This window comes from Gymnodraco acuticeps, unplaced genomic scaffold, assembly GCF_902827175.1.
Source record: "Gymnodraco acuticeps unplaced genomic scaffold, fGymAcu1.1, whole genome shotgun sequence".
Taxonomy (NCBI): Eukaryota; Metazoa; Chordata; class Actinopteri; order Perciformes; family Bathydraconidae; genus Gymnodraco; species Gymnodraco acuticeps.
Genome location: NW_022990174.1, coordinates 134,208 through 156,021, shown reverse-complemented (window position 1 = coordinate 156,021; position 21,814 = coordinate 134,208). Strand labels below are relative to the sequence as shown.

Here is a 21,814-nt window from a genome sequence, read left to right as displayed (position 1 = left end):
CGTAGCCCCTCCCACCAGGTTTACCGTCAACAGGTGACAACAATTACACTTCAAACCACATTTCAACAAAATAATCCGACCCAAACATAAAACAGGTTAACCACCTCTTCATAATCATTTAACAAATTAACAAACACACAATAAATAATAAATTGCATAGTTCATTTAACGGAAAATTTGGTGTGTGTGTGTGTGTGTGTGTGTGTGTGTGTGTGTGTGTGTGTGTGTGTGTGTGTGTCGGCTGTCAGTGTCACTCTGTGACCCGCTCCGTCACACACTCTTAATGATAATGCGAGGTTTAATAACACATGTTTTGATAAGAGCGACTTATACACAGGTGCGATTTAAAGTCTGGAAAATACGGTAGGTTTAAAGTGTGATATTGCCCTCTTAATCTCTTCATCCGTAATTTCGCGAATTAGAAGCTTATTTTGTTCTTCCCCGACTTTAGGACGTTTTTATCCTTTCAAAAAGGCTTCCATCTTTGTTTTTATCAATTTCAGGTTTCATTTTTTATAAAAGGTCTCAAATGATTGTTGTATATCCTTTATTTTGCAATGCATAGAGTAGCATAGAGAGAGGGTAAAGTCCCCTGCTGAGAACAAAATCAAGCCACTTCTGCTAAGTTTGATGAGGGAATTCTTTTTTATTGCCATTGGTCAGATTGATCCTGTTGGAGTTTGGACTAATAGTGAAACCCCCACAAGTACTATGAAGTACTTACTGTGTACTTTTCGAATAATCCTCTTGTCAATGTCCCCTCCTGAGTACAAGAATGCATGTTTCTCTGCTATTTTTAATAAGCGTTAAAAAACCTTTCTTCATGAGACTGACATTGTTGGACAGAGTATTTTAAGAGGATGGTAGACATGATATCAGCAATACTTCAGTCAGTACTCCAGCAGTAGCATGTTTACACCTTGAAAAGTCTTTAGAGTCTGGTCTGGATAGCTGGTCTATCCTTCAGCACACTGACACACTCTGTCACTCTTGTTGGCCTCTTATGATGCTGCTATATGTTTTCTAAATTGTAGATTTATACTGAAGACATCAAAACTATAAAACACTATAGAACACTCCAGAATATGATATTTATATTGTGCTGGCTGCAGAATGCTGTGGTATCCCTGCTGGTTAACCAGTTAAACCCCACGGCCCTGCGGGCGGGGACAAAACCCAACAACTTGCAAGAAACAGCGTCTGAGGGCTTCTTAATATTTAACAAACTATGAATGTGTCATACTCACTTAACGGTTAGAAACTCAGCTATCAGACAATATTAACAATTTTTAGCAAAACGAAACACAAGGCTAATAACAAAGGCTCTGAATTAGCCCTGAGCAAAAAAATGCTAACACTCTTAGCACAGAACTCACGCTAAAATACCCTTATTACTTATCAGAACTGCACAAACAAGATATCGATTAGCTGAGATTCCACAGATTCTATAGGTATCAGTATCATCACTGTAGGATCACAACTCTCGACATGAGAAACAAAAACAGACATCACAACACGTAGCATTACGGAGCATTCACGGGACATCGTCTCACCTTAGCTGTTGTTCTGATCAAAAGTTCTCTTCAATTGCATTAAAACGATAAAAACGCGGCTGAAGGTTAAACCATAGGTTAATCCAGGGGTCGGCAACCCGCGGCACACGGGCCGCATGCGGCCCTTTAAGCCCTCTGCTCTGGCTCCCTTGAGCTTAGACAAAAATAAGAAGGAAATCAAATAAAAGTATTTGTAGGACTATTTATATTTTGTTGCACGGTTGAATATGTTTCGTATCTTGTATTTTGAGGTGATACTGTGACACATAAATAAAAAACAAAACGGTTTTAATTAGGTCAACTAAAATATGCGTCACATCCTGCTACGGTCCCGCGCGAGTGCCTTTTCTTGGAGGCGAATAACCTGACCCCCGGCTCGATGAGCGAACTATGGATAAATCAAAGAAAAGTACTGGAGGAACACAGAGGGTTTAATTCTGTGTGGACAGAGTTATCTGCTTTCACAGAAAACGATGCTGGTTTACCGGTATGTTTGATATGTAGAGAGAAGTTGTCAACGGTGGTGCAGCCTTTACGTATCGAGGAACAACACGGGAGATGAAGACAGCTGACGATCTTCAGTCATAATTCAATGGGGTATGTCATTTATTTCAGAAAACACTTTCTGTTATATTCCATGGAATGCTCTTAACGTCCCGATAGCAATGAATATATTAAATGCTTTGACAATAAATACATACAAAAATTAATCTCTGGAAGCCGTAGCTCTGTAAAAAGCACGACCAATCATCTGAGCCGGCCCGGCTAAAATAACTGGATGGCCTACCTGCCTGTCAGCCTTTCATCTGTGCACAAACTTATCTCGTGCCCTCATTGGTCATGTGCGCGTTCGTGTGTGTTGGAGGAGGGACTCTAAGAAAGTCTGAAGGAAGAGGCAGATTTTTTCCGGTTGTGTATTTTCAAATTCTAGCGCACTCGAGCTGGTTTCTCCATTCTTACCTACCCTACCTTTAACTCTTTTTAGGGTGCAGCTATATGTTTTATTTATTTCAAAGTGGGCCCATTTTAATAATGGATAATGCACATTTTCCTTCAAATGTGCAGAGGACTCCCCAAGTGCTGTGTTTAATTTATTTTAAAGTAGGCCTGTGTATTATTTTTAATTCTCCTTATAAGAGTTATTTGTTTCTTATTAGAGGTTAACAGTTTTATATCATGTAATAAATAGCCTAATAAATGCAAAACAACTGTAGTTTTTGTCTGATATAACAATACAAAACTATGAAATATGTTTTGCGGCTCCAGACAAAAAAATGTTTTGGAAAAAGGAGCAAAATGGCTCTTTTGCTCAAAAAGGTTGCAGACCCCTGGGTTAATCCAATGTGTCTGTGTCACTTTGCCAGATTTTCAATTTCAGGTTTTAACCAGGAGATGGCGCTTCATTCACAAATACAGAAAGACAAGTTTCAGCACTTTCAGTTGTTTTGAAGAGCATTTGAACACATCACTATTTTAGATCAACTAAAGTATATCTAATCTTGTAATTCAATAATATATAGTCTTTATATATTAAATAATCATAATAATAATGTTAATGTTTACATTACACTTCTTTATTTGTTATGCTCATACTTTTACCTTTACAATCGTTTGCTTTAATATGCAGTATATTTTTTGTATATTTTTGTGTTTGCTTCCTCCTGCTCCCTTTCGGACACATACTGTATGATTTATTATTATTATTAATATGAAGATATTATTACGATTATTAGATGTTACTTTATTGATTGAACATTTTAGTTTAGAATGTGCTGTCCCACGGTAATTCAGAAGGCTCACAGGTCACATTCTGACCATTATTTAAAACAATAGGTGCTTTCCCACCATCTACAGTTTGATTTGTAGAGGGAGCTGCTGGAGAAGAAAGATCAGGGGGGGGGAGGGGGAGAGAGAGCTGTGATTGATGGGCCATTAGTTGTGTAAATACACATCTGAGAGCTGCCGTTTCATTTCAGACTAGGGCTGAACGATATACCGTGTCATGGCGATATGCGCATGCGCGATATTCACACCGCAGGGACGTGCGGTTTTATTCATTTAAAAAAAAAAAAATGCTAACACACTTTAGCACAGAATTCAAAATAAAGATACCCTTATTACTTATCGAAACTGCACATACAATATATCCAATTAAAGCTGAGACTCCACAGATTATTTAAATATAGTATCTAAGCGATCCGATCTCGCGACAGGGGAAGCAAACACAGACATCACAACACGTACCTTTACGGAGCGTTTACGGGAGATCGTCTCACCGTAGCTGTCAATCTGATCAAAAGACGTGTTCAATGGCATTAAAACGAGAAAAAACGCGGCTGAATCGGTTGATCCATAGGTTGATAATGTATCTGTGGCTTTGAAGCAATTGTTTATAATCCATAATTCCATTTTTATGTAAAAATCGGAGCACAAAAGTTAGCTGCTAATGGTAGCCACCAGAGTGTATGCAGCTTCCGGTTTTGGCTACGTGTCACTCTCACTCCTTATTTGGTAATGTGTGTGTATTAGACTGCCGCATAGCCAAGACCGGAAGTAGCAGCCACTCTGGTGGCTACCATTAGCAGCTAACTTTTGCTCTGCGATTTTTACATAAAAATGGAATTATGGATTATAAATGAAATAATTTGTTTATATAGAGACGTTAAAAACCTATGGATTAACCGATTCAGCCGAGTTTTTTCTCGTTTTAATGCCATTGAACACGTCTTTTGATCAGATTGACAGCTACGGTGAGACGATCTCCCGTAAACGCTCCGTAAAGGTACGTGTTGTGATGTCTGTGTTTGCTTCCCCTGTCGCGAGTTCGGATGACTCAGTGATGTAGGTAAAAAACGGTAACAACGGACTATTTTTCTTAGCGGATGCATGTCAATTTAAATCAATACATACAACTATTTTTTGAATCAATAAAAACATTTTCTAAATCCATACAAGCCTTTCAATTAATATTGGGAGTCATGTCGTTACTTTGTTGAGAATGTGGCCATGTAATAAGCGGGATAATTTGCAGCGACTTTTTCCTTATGGGGAAAATAACACCCTTCATGCAGATCAAGATCCCTCCGTTACGCGTCGGGATCCTGATCTGCCGACGAGGCTCCATTAAAATATAAATATTTTTTGTGAATTACTGAGTTTAGGCACGTTAATAACATTTTAATGAAGTTGAATACAGTATATTCATATTTGTCAGTGATTTCATGTCAATTCGGCGAACATAAATGATCGTAAATTAGGATTAAAAATCGAGAGCCTGGCTGCATTTCCTCCCGTTCGTTTTTTCCGACTAAACAACATTATTTTGTTAAATAACAACATGGTGATGTTTTGTAAATGATTACATGTCTCTTATTTAGCACAGAGTATGATATCCGTGACATATGGATCTTAACAAAGTTCCGCTGTACATCCAGCTTACTGTATCTGACTTTATTTCACATGAGCTCCAGTGTGGAACCCCACTGCAACCCCTGGTGGATCAATGATCCATTGCAGCTGGCTTCATAATAATTACATTTATTTATCACGGGGGAGGTCTCAAGTCAAGCTGGAGGTTTTCCCTTGAGCGAGGGCATATCACGTACCAATCACGGCCCTCGCGTTTCAAACGGTCTGAAATGAGGTGCTACATCTGTATGATAGCTACGATAGCTACGAGAGACAGCTTCCGGTATTGGGCAATCTGCTACGTGTTATGGAAATAATTATCATAAGACGCCAATTTGTAACATACAGGACAAACCTTGACGTCTGTTTACCTCCTTTAAGGACACAGGCGGCTTAGCCAATAATGTTATTGTTCCCATTCTGTGACCGGTCAATACTGGGATACAGATGGTCTGTGTTGTGGGTACACTGGGACACTTCCTTCTCTGTATTTGTGGACTCCAAGCCTTGGGTAAAATCTTCGAGGTCATAAGTGTCCGACGCAAGTAACTCAGTGTTCCCACACTGTTTAGGCTATCTTCTCAAATATGTTGTTTACTCTCTGCGAAACCAGTTAGATGGGCTGGCAAGAGAGAGGCTCTCCAGAATTGACGTGGCAACTCTACCGTGGAGTCAGAACCTCTGACTCTTGGATTTGTGGTGTGAATACTCTGGTACCAACTCCAAATAAATCACAGTGGTTTGACATCAAAGCTCCGACTCTTCCCGTGTCTCCTTCCTGAGTCGGTGACTCCACTGCATGCTACACAGAAGTTTCCTCTACACTACGCATCACTCTATTCACCAATGGGTAATGTTTAGATGGATTTTTAGGAACTTCCCCTCGATTATATTGGCTCTAACGGTTAAAAAGGGATGTCAATCATCAAAATCGACCGAGGGGTGCCAGAGATATGGAAAATGCACCCAAATGACCCCAGAAGAGGTTTCCTTTTGCTAAACCTCTACAAAGGTCAAATGTCACTTGTTTTGCATCAATCTTGATACAGGGTACTTATTATATGTTATCGTTTCGATTCCTAAAGCTTTTAGTCTACCTTATCCAAGGGTGGTTTTCACTATAAGTAATGTTTTTCTTTTCGACGGACACTATCATTTACATTTTTTTTACTATATTCAATCTGAATTTACTTTAAAATGTAAAAATTCTATATTGATTCTGACTTTTCTACATCCAACTCACAGGTTTATCATTGCTTTGAGAAAAAAGATTATTAAATTACCCCTTTTTAGAAGTGGAGATTATATATATATATATATATATATTAGGGCTGTCAAGTTAACGCGTTAATGCAAAAAATTAATTAACGCCACTAATTATTTTAACGCGATTAACGCATGTGTCTTTTTTTTCCTCGGCCGCCCCGTAGTTTCAGAGCGCATCGAGTTTAAAATACCATCTACAAGCTGATGCTGACAGCCCCGCTCCTGCCGCCCGCTTGTGGCAGACCACACTTCCACGCTCACCGGCAGGCACCGACTGGCTATTGGGAGGACCGGGAGGGTGTGTATGTGTGGCCCGAGCGAGAGAGAGACCTTACGTGCATTGTTGTTGTTAGCATCTGGTGTTAGCTAGCTGCGCTAACGGATACAAGGAGCTGTTTAAATGAAAACAGAGGAGCGACATTTCGCCACAACTGCGCCGAGCACTTGACTTTATGCAGGAAGCCAGACAGTGGGACATTGTACGAGAAGTCAGCACACTCGGCACGGATAGTGCGCAACATGATTGCAGCGTCCAGGCAGCTCCCGTTCGAGCATATGCCTTGAGTTGCACATAGCTCCAACGATCACACACACACACACACACACGCACACACACACACACACACACACACACACACACACACACACTGTACTGTACCCAATATACAAGCTGTTAATAAACTTTTCAATCAAAACACACACACACACACACACCATTTGTATTGTATTATTGTATGAGAGAGGTTCCAGGTTGACTTGAGGCGAATATCTGTAATGTTCAGAGGTTGTTGTGTTTAATATTCATGAGAATATTTGTCATTGTTCAAATGATAATAAACATTAGCATAAAGCATATTTGTCCACTCATATGTTGATAACAGTATTACAAACTTGAAAAATATTCCTCTAAGGTACATTTAGAACAGATCAAAAATGTGCGATTAATTTGCGATTAATCGCGATTAACTATTTTAATCGACTGACAGCCCTAATATATATATAATGTAATTTTCTAGCCTGAGACCTGAAAAACAGGCTCGGGGCTTAACAGGTTAAAGCCTTGGTTGGAGCGTGTAGTGTCCCGGTTTCCTCACTTTTCACTGGATCGCCAAGTCATCCGGCTGATCTGGTCCAAAAGGGAGGTTGTCTTTTTCACCACAGTCACCGGAATGACCCTCTTTGCCATGTCCGTTGTTGCCTCCTCCACCGAGCCGTAGAACACTGTACCTTCCTCGCAAAACACTCTTAATCGGCAGGGGATGGCGTCTGGAATCTTACATTTCTTTCCTTGAGCGCAGCTGTTGCTTCTGCATATTCCCTCCGGTTCCTCAGCACCTCCGGTGCATAGTCATGGTCAAGTTGTATCCTCTTCCCTTGTAAATTAAATCATTTTTTCTGCCCAGCTCTTTTCAGCACATCTTCCTTCATCTTGTAGCTTGAGAACTTAACCACGATTGATCTTGGAGGGGCTTCATTTGGGGGTTTCGGTGCCAGCGCCCGGTGTGCCCTCTTTATATTTAGCGCGGTGGAGGAGGGAAGCTCCAAACTTTTTGTCAGCAAATCTTCCAAGAAACAACTACTGATGTTGTGCCTTCTTCGGCCCTTCTTTTACCCCGTGTATTCTGACATTTTCGCGTCACGAATGCCCTTACACATCAGTCAGCTTTGCCTCTGTTTGCATCTGAAGCTTTACCAGCTCCGTCAGAACGTCCTCCGATGACTGGATTCTGGCCTCGGCAGCATTAATTCGCTCCTCTGCTTCTTCCACTCTTTTGTCGATTTTACCTGTCACTATATGCTGCAATCCCCATGCCTGCTAGACCGGAAACCGTATTTAACAAATTTAACATGACTGAGAGGAGATGGAGGAACATCAAGAAATGTACATTTAGAAACTATGTTGTTAATATGCTGCACACATCTGCGTCAGTGTGTCCTCTGAGGAGCTGATTCAAACCATACAGCCACACTTAAATGTTCAGAGTCTCAGTGTTTCTGCAGGATCCACTCACTTGTTGTTTGTTCATTCAGGAACTGCTGCTGCAGTGTGCAGTAAACTCAAATCCACCCTGAAGGAGAGGTTCCAGTGTGTGTTTGAGGGCATTGCTAAAGCAGGAAACCAAACCCTTCTGAACCAGATCTACACAGAGCTCTACATCACAGAGGGGGGGTCTGCAGAGGTCAATGATGAACATGAGGTCAGACAGATTGAAACAGCATCCAGAAAAGCAGACAGACCAGAAACAACCATCAGACAAGAAGACCTCTTTAAAGCCTCACCTGGAAGAGATGCACCAATCAGAGCAGTGCTGACAAAGGGCGTGGCTGGCATTGGGAAAACAGTCTTAACACAGAAGTTCACTCTGGACTGGGCTGAAGGCAAAGCCAACCAGGACATCCAGTTCATATTTCCATTCACCTTCAGAGAGCTGAACGTGGTGAGAGAGAACAAGTACAGCTTGGTGGAACTTGTTCATCACTTCTTCTCTGAAACCAGAGACGCAGGAATCTGCAGGTTCGATCAGTTCCCGGTCGTGTTCATCTTTGACGGTCTGGATGAGTGTCGACTTCCTCTGGACTTCCTCAACACTGAGATCCTGACTGATGTCACAGAGTCCACCTCAGTGGATGTGCTGCTGACAAACCTCATCAGGGGGAAGCTGCTTCCCTCTGCTCGCCTCTGGATAACCACACGACCTGCAGCAGCCAATCAGATCCCTCCTGAGTGTGTGGACATGGTGACAGAGGTCCGAGGGTTCACTGACCCACAGAAGGAGGTTTACTTCAGGAAGAGATTCAGAGATCAGGAGCAGGCCGGCACCATCATCTCCCACATCAAGACCTCACGAAGCCTCCACATCATGTGCCACATCCCAGTCTTCTGCTGGATCTCTGCTTCAGTTCTGGAGGAGGTGTTGAAAACCAGAGAGGGTGGAGAGCTGCCCAAGACCCTGACTGAGATGTACATCCACTTCCTGGTGGTTCAGTCCAAAGTCAAGAACATCAAGTATGATGGAGGAGCTGAGACAGATCCACACTGGAGTCCAAAGAGCAGGAAGATGATGGAGTCTCTGGGGAAACTGGCTTTTGAGCAGCTGCAGAAAGGCAACCTGATCTTCTATGAGTCCGACCTGACAGAGTGTGGCATCGATATCAGAGCAGCCTCAGTGTACTCAGGAGTGTTCACACAGGTCTTTAGAGAGGAGAGAGGACTGTACCAGGACAAGGTGTTCTGCTTCGTCCATCTGAGCGTTCAGGAGTTTCTGGCTGCTCTTCATGTCCATCTGACCTTCATCAACTCTGGAGTCAACCTGCTGGCAGAAGAACCAACAACCTCCAAGAAGACTAAAGTCAAATCTACACTAACAAATCTCTACCAGAGTGCTGTGGACCAGGCCTTACGGAGTCCAAACGGACACCTGGACTTGTTCCTCCGCTTCCTCCTGGGTCTTTCACTGCAGACCAATCAGAAACTCCTAAGAGGCCTGCTGACACAGACAGGAAGTAGCGCAGACATCAACAAAGAAACAGTCCAGTACATCAAGACTAAGGTGGATGAGGATCTGTCTCCAGAGAGAAGCATCAACCTGTTCCACTGTCTGAATGAACTGAATGATCGTTCTCTAGTGGAGCAGATCCAACGGTACCTGAGCTCAGGACAACTCTCAAGATATAATCTGTCTCCTGCTCTGTGGTCAGCTCTGGTCTTCATCTTACTGTCATCAGAAGAAGATCTGGACGTGTTTGACCTGAATAAATACTCTGCTTCGGAGGAAGCTCTTCTGAGGCTGCTGCCAGTGGTCAAAGCCTCCAACAAAGCTCTGTACGTGCACACATAACTATCCAGGTTAAATGTAGTAGACAATTATTCAGAAATAGATAAATAACTGTTTGCAATTGATTTCTACTGTGTTACTGATTCCTCTCCAGACTGAGTGGCTGTAAGCTGTCAGAGAGAAGCTGTGCAGCTCTGTCCTCAGTCCTCAGCTCCCAGTCCTCTAGTCTGAGAGAGCTGGACCTGAGAAACAACGACCTGCAGGATTCAGGAGTGAAGCTGCTGTCTGCTGGACTGGAGAGTCCACATTGTGAACTGGAGACCCTCAGGTTGGTGTAAAGCTGTTTGACATTGACGGCCCTCTGAACTATTTGTTCTTCATATATGAACTATTGAAAGGATTTTACATGATTTTCTTTATTCAACTGTGATTCTATATCTGTCACCCAGTCTTCTATGCCAGTGGTTCCCAACCTTTTTTGTCTCGTGTCCCCCTATAAGTACCCCCTCACTCATCTGTGATGATTCGCCTAAACCTAAACGTAATTAACACAACTGCTCCTTAGATGAAAAGCACTTGTATAACCCCCCCCTTAATACAAATGCATTTAAACTTAACATTTACACCATTTGTCAGTGAAAATAAATTATGTAAAGACTCACTCCTAGCAGTTTCAACATATTTTGTAAAGCTTCGAGCTTTCAACGAGACACTTGAGCTTGCTTTTGTTTTATAAGCTTTGATAGTTCAGGCGGCGGGACACTAGCCTTATGCAAATTGATTTAAAAATATTTCTTTGTGTGGAAATAAATTGAAATTCCTAATCTTTCTACATACCGCCTGCAATCCCCTCAAGTACCCCTAGGAGTCCCCGAACCCCCAGTTGGGAACCACTGTTCGAGGATGAAGAGCTCGACCCGTAGTTTCGTTTGAAGCTCATAGAGTCCTGTTGAGAACCCCAAAGTTTTATGTTAGAAATGTATAGTACGGGTCTCCAGCACATAGAAACTGCCGGATGCTAACGTGTGTGTGTGTGTGTGTGTGTGTGTGTGTGTGTGTGTGTGTGTGTGTGTGTGTGTGTGTGTGTGTGTGTGTGTGTGTGTGTGTGTGTGTGTGTGTGTGTGTGTGTGTGTGTGTGTGTGTGTGTGTGTGTGTGTGTGTGTGTGTGTGTGTGTGTGTGTGTGTGTGTGTGTGTGTGTGTGTGTGTGTGTGTGTGTGTGTGTGTGTGTGTGTGTGTGTGTGTGTGTGTGTGTGTGTGTGTGTGTGTGTGTGTGTGTGTGTGTGTGTGTGTGTGTGCAGTCTGTCAGGCTGTCTGGTCACAGAAGAAGGCTGTGTTTCTCTGGCTTCAGCTCTGAGCTCCAACCCCTCCTCCCATCTGAGAGAGCCGGACCTGAGCTACAATCATCCAGGAGACTCAGGGGAGAAGCTGCTGTCTGCTGGACGTGAAGATCCACTCTGGAGACTGGAGACACTCAGGTACAGACAGAGAGACTGAGTCTCTGTCACTGACTGAGGGGCTTCCTGTTTAATGGTGGATTGGAGTGAAGGTGTATGAAGATGGTCCTGACTGTGTTTCTTCCTGCAGGATGGACCATGGTGGACTGCAGTGGTTGAAACCTGGTCTGAGGAAGTGTGAGTGTGTTTTCAGTTTGATTCCTCAGAGCTGCTCAGGTTACACTGATAAACACATTTCATAACAGACGCACCGACAGAAAGCTCACCTCTTCTCTTCATTGTCTTTAAAGATATATTCTGATATTCAGGGTGGGGAGGGTTACCTTAAGATGTATTCAGTTACAGTTACTTATTACCTTCTAAGAAATGTAATCAGTAACCTAATCTAAGTATCACAATATCAACGTAACTTCACTTGATTACTTTTTGTTACTTTTATATCAAATAAACAACACAATCAAGTAACAAACATCTTATTGTTTTTTATTTTCTGTTGTAAGTGAGAAAACCGAACAATGAAACCAAGATACCAACAATGGAAGTTCACAACACAAGCACATCTTTGGATAGTGACAGGAGATCAACAGCTGAGCGCTGATGCTGGTTCCCTTTCCTTATCTCTTATTTTACAATAATAAGCATTAGGTCTGAGATCATTGATGGATCACCTGCTGATGAAGATCAGGCTGTTAGACATCATTCTCAGTGAATATGAGACGTCAGTCTGAATGGTTTCTGTCAGTCAGTAAAGTAGTTCATAAATGAACAGATGATAACCTGCAGCTGTTCTCTCCATCAGATGCCTGTGAACTGGAGCTGGACTCAAACACAGCTCACAGAGGACTCAAACTGTCTGAAGACAACAGGAAGGTGACACATGTGAGAGGGGAGCAGCCATATCCTGATCATCCAGAGAGGTTTGAGAAAGAGCCTCAGCTGATGTGTAGAGAAGCTCTGACTGGTCGCTGCTACTGGGAGGTCGAGTGGAGAGGAGAGGTTCATATATCACTGACCTACAGAGGAATCAGCAGGAGAGGAGACGATAAGGACTGTAGGTTTGGAGAGAATGATCAGTCCTGGAGTCTGAACTGCTCCAATGTTTGTTACTATGTCTGGCACAATAACACGGAAACATACATCTCCTCCCCCTCCCCCTCTGGTAGAGTAGCAGTGTATCTGGATCATCCTGCTGGCTCTCTCTCCTTCTACAGAGTCTCCTCTGACAAACTGATCCACCTCCACACCTTCAGAACCACATTCACTGAACCTCTCTATGCTGGGTTTGGTTTCAGGTTCAGGTCTGGTTCGGTGTCTCTGTATCCTCTGAAGGGCTGAGAGTCAACATTTTCAGACTTATATATAGATATACTGATATACAAAGCAGGGCTCAACATTATAAATGGCCCGCTGGCCCGGGAGCACTATTTAGCCCCCCGGGCCAGCATAACGTACTTTCCACTTGCCCGCTCGGGCCGCTAAAAATATTGCTTTAAAAAAAAAAAAATGGTCCTGTGGTATAGGTATTTTGACGAACAATTTTTTTCATTTGTTTAGTTTATTAATGCTACAACATAGAGTTTCGTGAGGCGGTTGTCGTTTTTGGGTGAAAAGCAAACAGCTGTTTGCTGCAGAGCGTGTTCCTTCATATAAATAAAAAAATAAACTTGCCTTCACTACAGAGTTTAGCGCCACCTAACCATTCGCCAAAATGTTTTTAATACCAGCGGTAACCGGCCATGCGCCGGGCAAAAAACTATCTTCAAATAAAAAAAAATCACCAGAGGAGTTAAAGAAGAGTGACGGGGAGCATGAGAAGAAGAGGGAGAGATAGTTTCAGCCACACTGGCTTGATTGATTGAGTTGGCTGCAATACGATGATATAAACAAGGTCTTCTGTCGGCTCTGTACATCAATGCTGACAAGTAAGTGAAGAGTAGAAAATATAAAGATATTGGCTTTAGGGAAATGTCCCAGACGTTTAGGATAATGAAGGTTCTAATCTATTACAGAGCCATTACATTTCTAACTCCTAATGACAGGAAGGCAGAAAGCGCATTATACAAATAATAATACTCATAATAATAGCAGACATTTTTTAACAATGACTACAATATCGTTATTTTAATAAACCAAATATGAACAATTGAGGAAAATGAGGAAGAACTGATGATTCAAATGTTGTAGTACAAGTAGTATTGTAGTTTGTGCATAAATTACTATGGCAACAAATGTGTTCATTTTCTTCATTATTAGTTGATTTTTGGACGAATGCTCCGGGCCGGAGGTTCCAATGGTGGGGCCAGTGGAATTTTACCCTTAATGTCTACCCTTGCTATGTAACATTTCTACATGAAATTGTGTGAAACGAGATGCTGACTGCAATTATCCATAGAATCTGTTTTTTTCCTTGTTTTGACTGAGAAAATCATATTTTGTAAGTGAAAATGATAAGCATCATTTGAAAAAAACATGTTTGGTAATTTCTATGACATTTTAGTTATTCTGGAATGTAATGAGATTTGTACTGTCCTATATTCTTTATGCTTCCAAAGACTTCTAATCAAATAATTTCTTCTTATCTTTATGGCGATCTTTTGTTTATTTGATTACTTTTAAGTAACCTAATGTAAGTTTAATAATGAATCGCATTTTAAAACAGCACATTTTAACTTAAATGATTTACAAAGAGATCAAATAAAAACACAGTCATTGAAAAGAGAAATAACAGTAGATGAATACAAACATAGAGTATATCTTAATAAACACTTACTATTAAACACCTTAGCGTGTACAGGCCTGCCTTCATGTTGACAATTCAGTGGGTAACAAAAAGAGATGGGCCTTTAGACGGGTTTAAAGGAATCAATGGAGGGGGAATATCTTACTGTTAATAACAAACTATTTCACTGTTTAGGGCCAACACAGGGGCAGTGGCGCAGTTTGTAGGGACTTAGTCTTTGAATGGAGGTTCAAGTCCCCGGTCGGACTGGAGAGGTGCCAGTTCACCTCCTGGTCACTGCCAAGGTGCCCTTGAGCGAGGCAACGGACCCCCCCCCCTCACCACCACTCCCTGGGCGCTGTACAATAGCTGCCCAATGCTTCTAGTACTAGGATGGGTTAAATGCAGAGGTGACATTGTGTGTGTTTGCTATACCGTGTACTGTACATATATGACAAATAAATAACGTTTAAAAGGCTACTGTGGTGTCTTTGCTTTTGTTATTAGAACATGTGTTATTGCATTTATCCAGCAGGGAGCAAACTGACTCTTTGTAATAAAAGAGCCTGATGTAGATGTGCTGAAGAAGAAGAAGTTACTTGGCACAATGGAAAGATTCCTGCACAAAATGTCAGAAACTGTTGCACGGAAGTTCTTCCGTCAGCACGGTCTGGACTTGGCTGAAGCTGCTGTCTGCAGGTCGACAATTTGATGGTCTTTGTGGTCATGTGACCCTAAAGAGTCCTGATGTTGTTTGTGTGCAATAAGGAGGGCAACGCAGGGCCTGTGGAGGAGAACTTTAGGCCCAGATGCTTTGGCACAAGCTGTCAAAACATGACAAGATCAATGTAGAGATAACATGGGGGGTGGAACTCTTTCTATAAAGTGAGGAAACAGACTCACTGTCTACAGTTCAATTCTGTTTTTTTAGAATAACAATGCATCAAACTCTGATTGTCTACAGTTACTTCTTTTTTTTAACCTGAGGAGACTCTAATATCCTGCAGTAATCTCACAAGTGTTAGATCTCACAGGATTGGTGTAGTGGGTCTTGTAGTTTCAAAGATATAAACTAATACTTCCGTCATTTACAACAGGTGCCTGAGCGAGGGCCAGGGTCCACTTGGAAAAATTGTTAATTTATTCATATAACTTGTTGAGCCCTGAGCCTGTTTTTTCAGGTCTCAGGCTCGAAAATGACATTCCCAGAACAAATGACCATATCTTCTAAAAGGGTTAAATTAATAATCTTTTTTCTCAAAGCAATGATAAACCTGTGAGTTGGATGTAGAAAAGTCAGATTCAATATAGATTTTTTTTTTGTTTTAAAGTAAATTCAGATTGAACATAGTAAAAAAATGTAAATGATAATGTCCGTCCAAAAGAAAAACATTACTTATAGTGAAAACCAGCCTTGAATGATGGGATAGTAGACTAAAAGCTTTAGGAATCCAAACTACAACATATAATAAGTACCCTGTATCAAGATTGATGCAAACCAAGTGACATTTGACCTTTTTAGAGAGATTTAGAAAAAACCCCACTACTGGGGTCATTTGGGTGGATTTTCCATATCTTCGGCCCCCCTCGATCGATTTTGATGATTGACACCTATTTTTAACCGTTAGAGCCAATATAATCGAGGGGAGGTTCCTAAATCCATCTAAACATTACCCATTGGTGAATGAGTGATTCCTAGCCAGAATGCCCTAAACCGGAAGCTGGGTTACACTCTGGTAGCAGCTAATATGAAATCTCCGTTATTGACATAAATATGAAAATGGATTATCAGTAATCATTTCAAAGTGACAGACACATTGGATTAACCTTCAGCAGCGTTTTCATCGTTGTAATGCTATTGAACACAACTTTTGATCAGAACAACAGCAAAAGGCAAGACATATTTCCCATTTTTGCTCCGTAAAGCTACGTCGTGTGATGTCTGAGTTTGTTTTCCATGCAGCGAGTTGTGATCGCTCAGTGGTGAAACTTATATTTCTGGAATCTGTGAAATCTCAGCTTGCTAATCGATATCTTGTTTGTGCAGTTCTGATAAGTAATAAGGGTATTTTACCGTGATTTCTCTGCTAAGTGTGTTAGCATTTTTTTCGCTCAGGGCTAATTCAGAGCCTTTGTTATTACCTGTTTGTTTCGTTTAGCTAAAAATTGATAATATTTTCTGATAGCTGAGTTTCTTCCCGTTAAGTGGGTATGACACATTCATAGTTTTTTAAATGTTAAGAAGCCCTCATACACTGTTTCTTGCAAGATGTTGCGTTTTGCCGCGGGCGTAACTAGTTAACACAGAAGTTCACTCTGGACTGGGCTGAAGGCAAAGCCAACCAGGACATCCAGTTCATATTTCCATTCACCTTCAGAGAGCTGAACGTGGTGAGAGAGAACAAGTACAGCTTGGTGGAACTTGTTCATCACTTCTTCCCTGAAACTAGAGACGCAGGAATCTGCAGGTTCGATCAGTTCCCGGTCGTATTCATCTTTGACGGTCTGGATGAGTGTCGACTTCCTCTGGACTTCCTCAACACTCAGATCCTGACTGATGTCACAGAGTCCACCTCAGTGGATGTGCTGCTGACAAACCTCATCAGGGAGAAGCTGCATCCCTCTGCTCGCCTCTGGATAACCACACGACCTGCAGCAGCCAATCAGATCCCTCCTGAGTGTGTGGACATGGTGACAGAGGTCCGAGGGTTCACTGACCCACAGAAGAAGGAGTACTTCAGGAAGAGATTCAGAGATCAGGAGCAGGCCGGCACCATCATCTCCCACATCAAGACCTCACGAAGCCTCCACATCATGTGCCACATCCCAGTCTTCTGCTGGATCTCTGCTTCAGTTCTGGAGGAGGTGTTGAAAACCAGAGAGGGAGGAGAGCTGCCCAAGACCCTGACTGAGATGTACATCCACTTCCTGGTGATCCAGTCCAAAGTGAAGAACATCAAGTATGATGGAGGAGCTGAGACGGATCCACACTGGAGTCCAAAGAGCAGGAAGATGATGGAGTCTCTGGGGAAACTGGCTTTTGAGCAGCTGCAGAAAGGCAACCTGATCTTCTATGAGTCCGACCTGACAGAGTGTGGCATCGATATCAGAGCAGCCTCAGTGTACTCAGGAGTGTTCACACAGGTCTTTAGAGAGGAGAGAGGACTGTACCAGGACAAGGTGTTCTGCTTCGTCCATCTGAGCGTTCAGGAGTTTCTGGCTGCTCTTCATGTCCATCTGACCTTCATCAACTCTGGGGTCAACCTGCTGTCAGAAGAACCAACAACCTCCCAGCAGTATGAGTTCAAACCTAAACTAACACATCTCTACCAGAGTGCTGTGGACCAGGCCTTACAGAGTCCAAACGGACACCTGAACTTGTTCCTCCGCTTCCTCCTGGGTCTTTCACTGCAGACCAATCAGACTCTCTTACGAGGCCTGCTGACACAGACAGGAAGTAGCGCAGACATCAACAAAGAAACAGTCCAGTACATCAAGACTAAGATGGATGAGGATCTGTCTCCAGAGAGAAGCATCAACCTGTTCCACTGTCTGAATGAACTGAATGATCGTTCTCTAGTGAAGGAGATCCAACAGTCCTTGAGTTCAGGAAGTCTCTCCACAGAGAATCTCTCTCCTGCTCAGTGGTCAGCTCTGGTCTTCATCTTACTGTCATCAGAAGAAGATCTGGACGTGTTTGACCTGAATAAATACTCTGCTTCGGAGGAAGCTCTTCTGAGGCTGCTGCCAGTGGTCAAAGCCTCAAACAAAGCTCTGTACGTGCACACATAACTATCCAGATTACATTTATTTATTATTTAATCAGAAACAAATACAAGTTTGTTATTTATTTCTTCTGTATTACTGATTCCTCCTCAGACTGAGTGTCTGTAACCTCTCAGAGAGAAGCTGTGCAGCTCTGTCCTCAGTCCTCAGCTCCCAGTCCTCTAGTCTGAGAGAGCTGGACCTGAGAAACAACGACCTGCAGGATTCAGGAGTGAAGCTGCTGTCTGCTGGACTGGAGAGTCCACATTGTGAACTGGAGACCCTCAGGTTGGTGTAAAGCTGTTTAACATTGACGGCCCTCTGAACTATTTGTTCTTCATATATGAACTATTGAAAGGATTTTACATGATTTTCTTTATTCAACTGTGATTCTATATCTGTCACCCAGTCTTCTATGCCAGTGGTTCCCAACCTTTTTTGTCTCGTGTCCCCCTATAAGTACCCCCTCACTCATCTGTGATGATTCGCCTAAACCTAAACGTAATTAACACAACTGCTCCTTAGATGAAAAGCACTTGTATAACTCACCCTATAATTAAAATTGAAATTCCTAATCTTTCTACATACAGCCTGCAATCCCCTCAAGTACCCCTAGGGGTCCCTGTACCCCCAGTTGGGAACCACTGTTCTAGGCTGAAGAGCTCGACCCGTAGTTTAGTTTGAAACTCATAGAGTCCTGTTGTGAACCCGGAAATGTTGAGAACCCCAACGTTTTACCTTAGAAATGTATAGTACGGGTCTCCAGCACATAGAAACTGCCGGATGCTAACTTGCATATGTTGGGCAATTTGCACAATTAGCATAAATGCTGTTAATTTGTGTGTGTGTGTGTGTGTGTGTGTGTGTGTGTGTGTGTGTGTGTGTGTGTGTGTGTGTGTGTGTATATGTGTGTGGTGTGTGTGTGTGTGTGTGTGTGTGTGTGTGTAGTCTGTCAGGCTGTCTGGTTACAGAGGAAGGCTGTGAAGCTGCTGTCTGTGAAGCTGCTGAAGCTCAGGAGTGAAGCTGCTGTCTCCTGGACTGGAGGGTTCCCACTGTGAACTGGAAACTCTCAGGTTGGTGTCAAGCTGTTTAACATTGACGGCCCTCTGAACTATTTGTTCTTCATATATGAACTATTGAAAGGATTTTACATGATTTTCTTTATTCAACTGTGATTCTATATCTGTCACCCAGTCTTCTTTGCCAGTTGTTCCCAACCTTTTTTGTCTCGTGTCCCCCTTGAGCTTGTGTCCATTCTATAATTACCCCCTGTTGAGATCTTCATAGTATGTTGAATACTTAAAACGAAAGTTAATTATAATCAGGGGGTGGCATTGGGATATATATATATTTTTTTTAATCCTCCAGGGAGGAGCTGTGGATTATTGTTATTGATTAATGCATCAGTGTTTCTTAGTGTCAAAAACACTAAACTCACAACTTGAAATTAAAGTGTTTAGTTTATTTAATAAAAGAGCACATGTTCAATGTGAAAAGTGACAGTAGATATAGATTAGTTGCAATTTGGTGCTATATATATTAGGGATGTAACGATATATCGAATATCGCGGTAAACAAATGTCTCAATACCGTCGTGAGACTGACAAAATCTTTTTAAACCTTTATTTAACCAGATGGTTCCATTGAGATCATCGATCTCTTTTTCAACGGAGACCTGTCCAACATGGCAGCAAGTAGGTTACAACATGAACATAAAACAACAGATAACACAAAAGGACATGGTATTTACAGGGCTACATGTACACACCTAGAGACATTGACAAGTACCAACAGGATATTTATATCTCTGTCAATAAGCCTCACCTTCTTGGCAACAACTGTATTATGTTTGAAGTGGTGGAGAGACAATGCACAGTTTGACCCACTGCTGTCACCCATGGCCAAAGCATATCTCTCTGTCCCAGCAACATCAGTACCAAGCAAGAGAGTTGTTTCCACAGCCCAAACATCCCAGCTTCTACCTGGAAATGTGGACATGCTCATATTCCTAAAAGATAACCTTGATGACGCTGAGTGAGTGAGTTAGAGTTGAGTTACTTGAAAAACTAAAGTGAAACTTGATTTATTCTATTGTAGGGTCTGATTATTATATTGTTGACACTTTAAAATACTACTATCTACTAAAATGCTGCACGAATCAGATTTATTATTTAATAAAAAAAAAAAAATTGAAGTAAAAAAAAAAGAAGAAAATTCACATGTTTTTCTTTATTTTTCAATATCGCGATAAATATCTTACCGTGGACTTTTTATCGCGATATCATTGTACCGTGAGCTTTTGGTATCGTTACATCCCTAATATATATATAATAATATAATAATATAATATATAATATAAAAAACAAAAAATGATAAAACAAAACAATTTTTATTTATTTTTTTAAACACCATACATTTCAGGGGGGGCGCGGGGCTCCGTTGGCGGTGTGAATTGATTTGCTGAATGAAAGTTTGAATGTGCTTTTTATTATCACCGGTCATTTATGAGGAAATGCCACTAAATTATATCGGGAGATTTTAAATGTCACAACAGAATTGGGCAGTTGAAGTTACAAATTATAGTAATAAATGTAAAACTGTGAATTAAAGTTTCATATTAGAACATGATCACAGCATGATATGTTTAGTATGATTGTAATGTTGTAAAGAGAGAAGGTAAAAACCCTGTATTAGTTTGGACCTATTTTTGTCCACCAAAAAGTACCGTTTAAAAAAGCTGAAATACAATCTGAGCAAACTGAAAACGCTCAGTTTTAGTTTAATACATACAGTTAAGTTCACACCATACTTGTGATGGAAACTTCTGTGCAGCAATGCAGAGCCAAGGTTCAGGAAAGGATGGAAGCTGGAGCGGCTTTAGTCAAACACTGATATTTATTGAGAGTAGAATACGGCCAGAGAGTTCACAAAGTATATCACACTTCCATGTGAGCCACCTAGCAACACTCTGAAGACAAAGAGTAGAAACATGGATCTGTATATCCATAAAAGGAGGGATCTAAAAAGCCAGCCTTTCCTCCCTTAATCGTTACCAGACATTGGAACAAAGACCCGTTGTATTACAAACTCACATGAGCCAAACTTCTCCCCCACAGGAAGGCAGAGGACCTCTTGACCTGTGTCCTCCTCAAGTTACAGGCAGGAGCATATGCGACTTAACGAAAAGCATATCTTTGTAATTTAACAGGTTCTCAGAAAAGCTGAGAACCTCTAGACACAAAGAGATCGGATTAAAATATTCTCTGACAATACTAACTGTTTTAAAGGGGACCTATCATGCAAAATGCACTTTTGTACGTCTTTATACATGAATATGTGTCAGGGAACTCACCAAGTGTCAGAAAACACAACCCTCTCTCTTTTCCTCCATACCCAAATCTCTAAAAACGGGGCTGCAACGGATCTGATACAGACTGATACAGATTTGAAATATCTCTGACGTCAGAAACGGGGAGCTCCGCCTATATGGCCAACTCTCCACTTATCAGGAGGAGACAGCCACGGCCATTGCCGTTCGAAAGCGTTGGAGACGCTGTAGTACATATGTCAGGCCTGTAGGTGGCGCTGTAGTCTGCCACAAAAGCAGCAAAGAAGACTTCTCAGAATCAGCCCCTGCAAAAACAGGGCTAAAAAAGAGCAAGTAGAGCGAAATGAGGCATGGCTAAAATGCAGGATCTGTTTGGTATTTTGAAAAAAAAACTTCGCAGACATGTTTTGTATAGGAATGGCCCTACAATATATTATTCAAGTATAGCATGCTAGGTCCACTTTAACGTAGAGAAACATACATTTCATTTAAAGGGACACATTTTGATAGTAAATACATTTCTTCTTTGATATTGAGGTAATCC

At 41.7% G+C, this 21,814-nt stretch overlaps 1 protein-coding gene across 1 annotated transcript in view; it reads left to right on the top strand.

Moving 5' to 3' along the window:
* Positions 1-14,657, top strand: part of LOC117547181 (NLR family CARD domain-containing protein 3-like) — a 32,769-nt gene extending 18,112 nt beyond the window's left edge. Inside the window, 5 exon segments of the mRNA XM_034217737.1 lie at positions 8,259-10,050; positions 10,158-10,331; positions 11,303-11,479; positions 11,589-11,635; positions 12,258-14,657. Coding sequence (XP_034073628.1) covers positions 8,259-10,050; positions 10,158-10,331; positions 11,303-11,479; positions 11,589-11,635; positions 12,258-12,793 — 2,726 coding nt within the window. The 3' untranslated portion in view covers positions 12,794-14,657.
* The last annotated feature ends 7,157 nt before the right edge of the window (positions 14,658-21,814 follow it).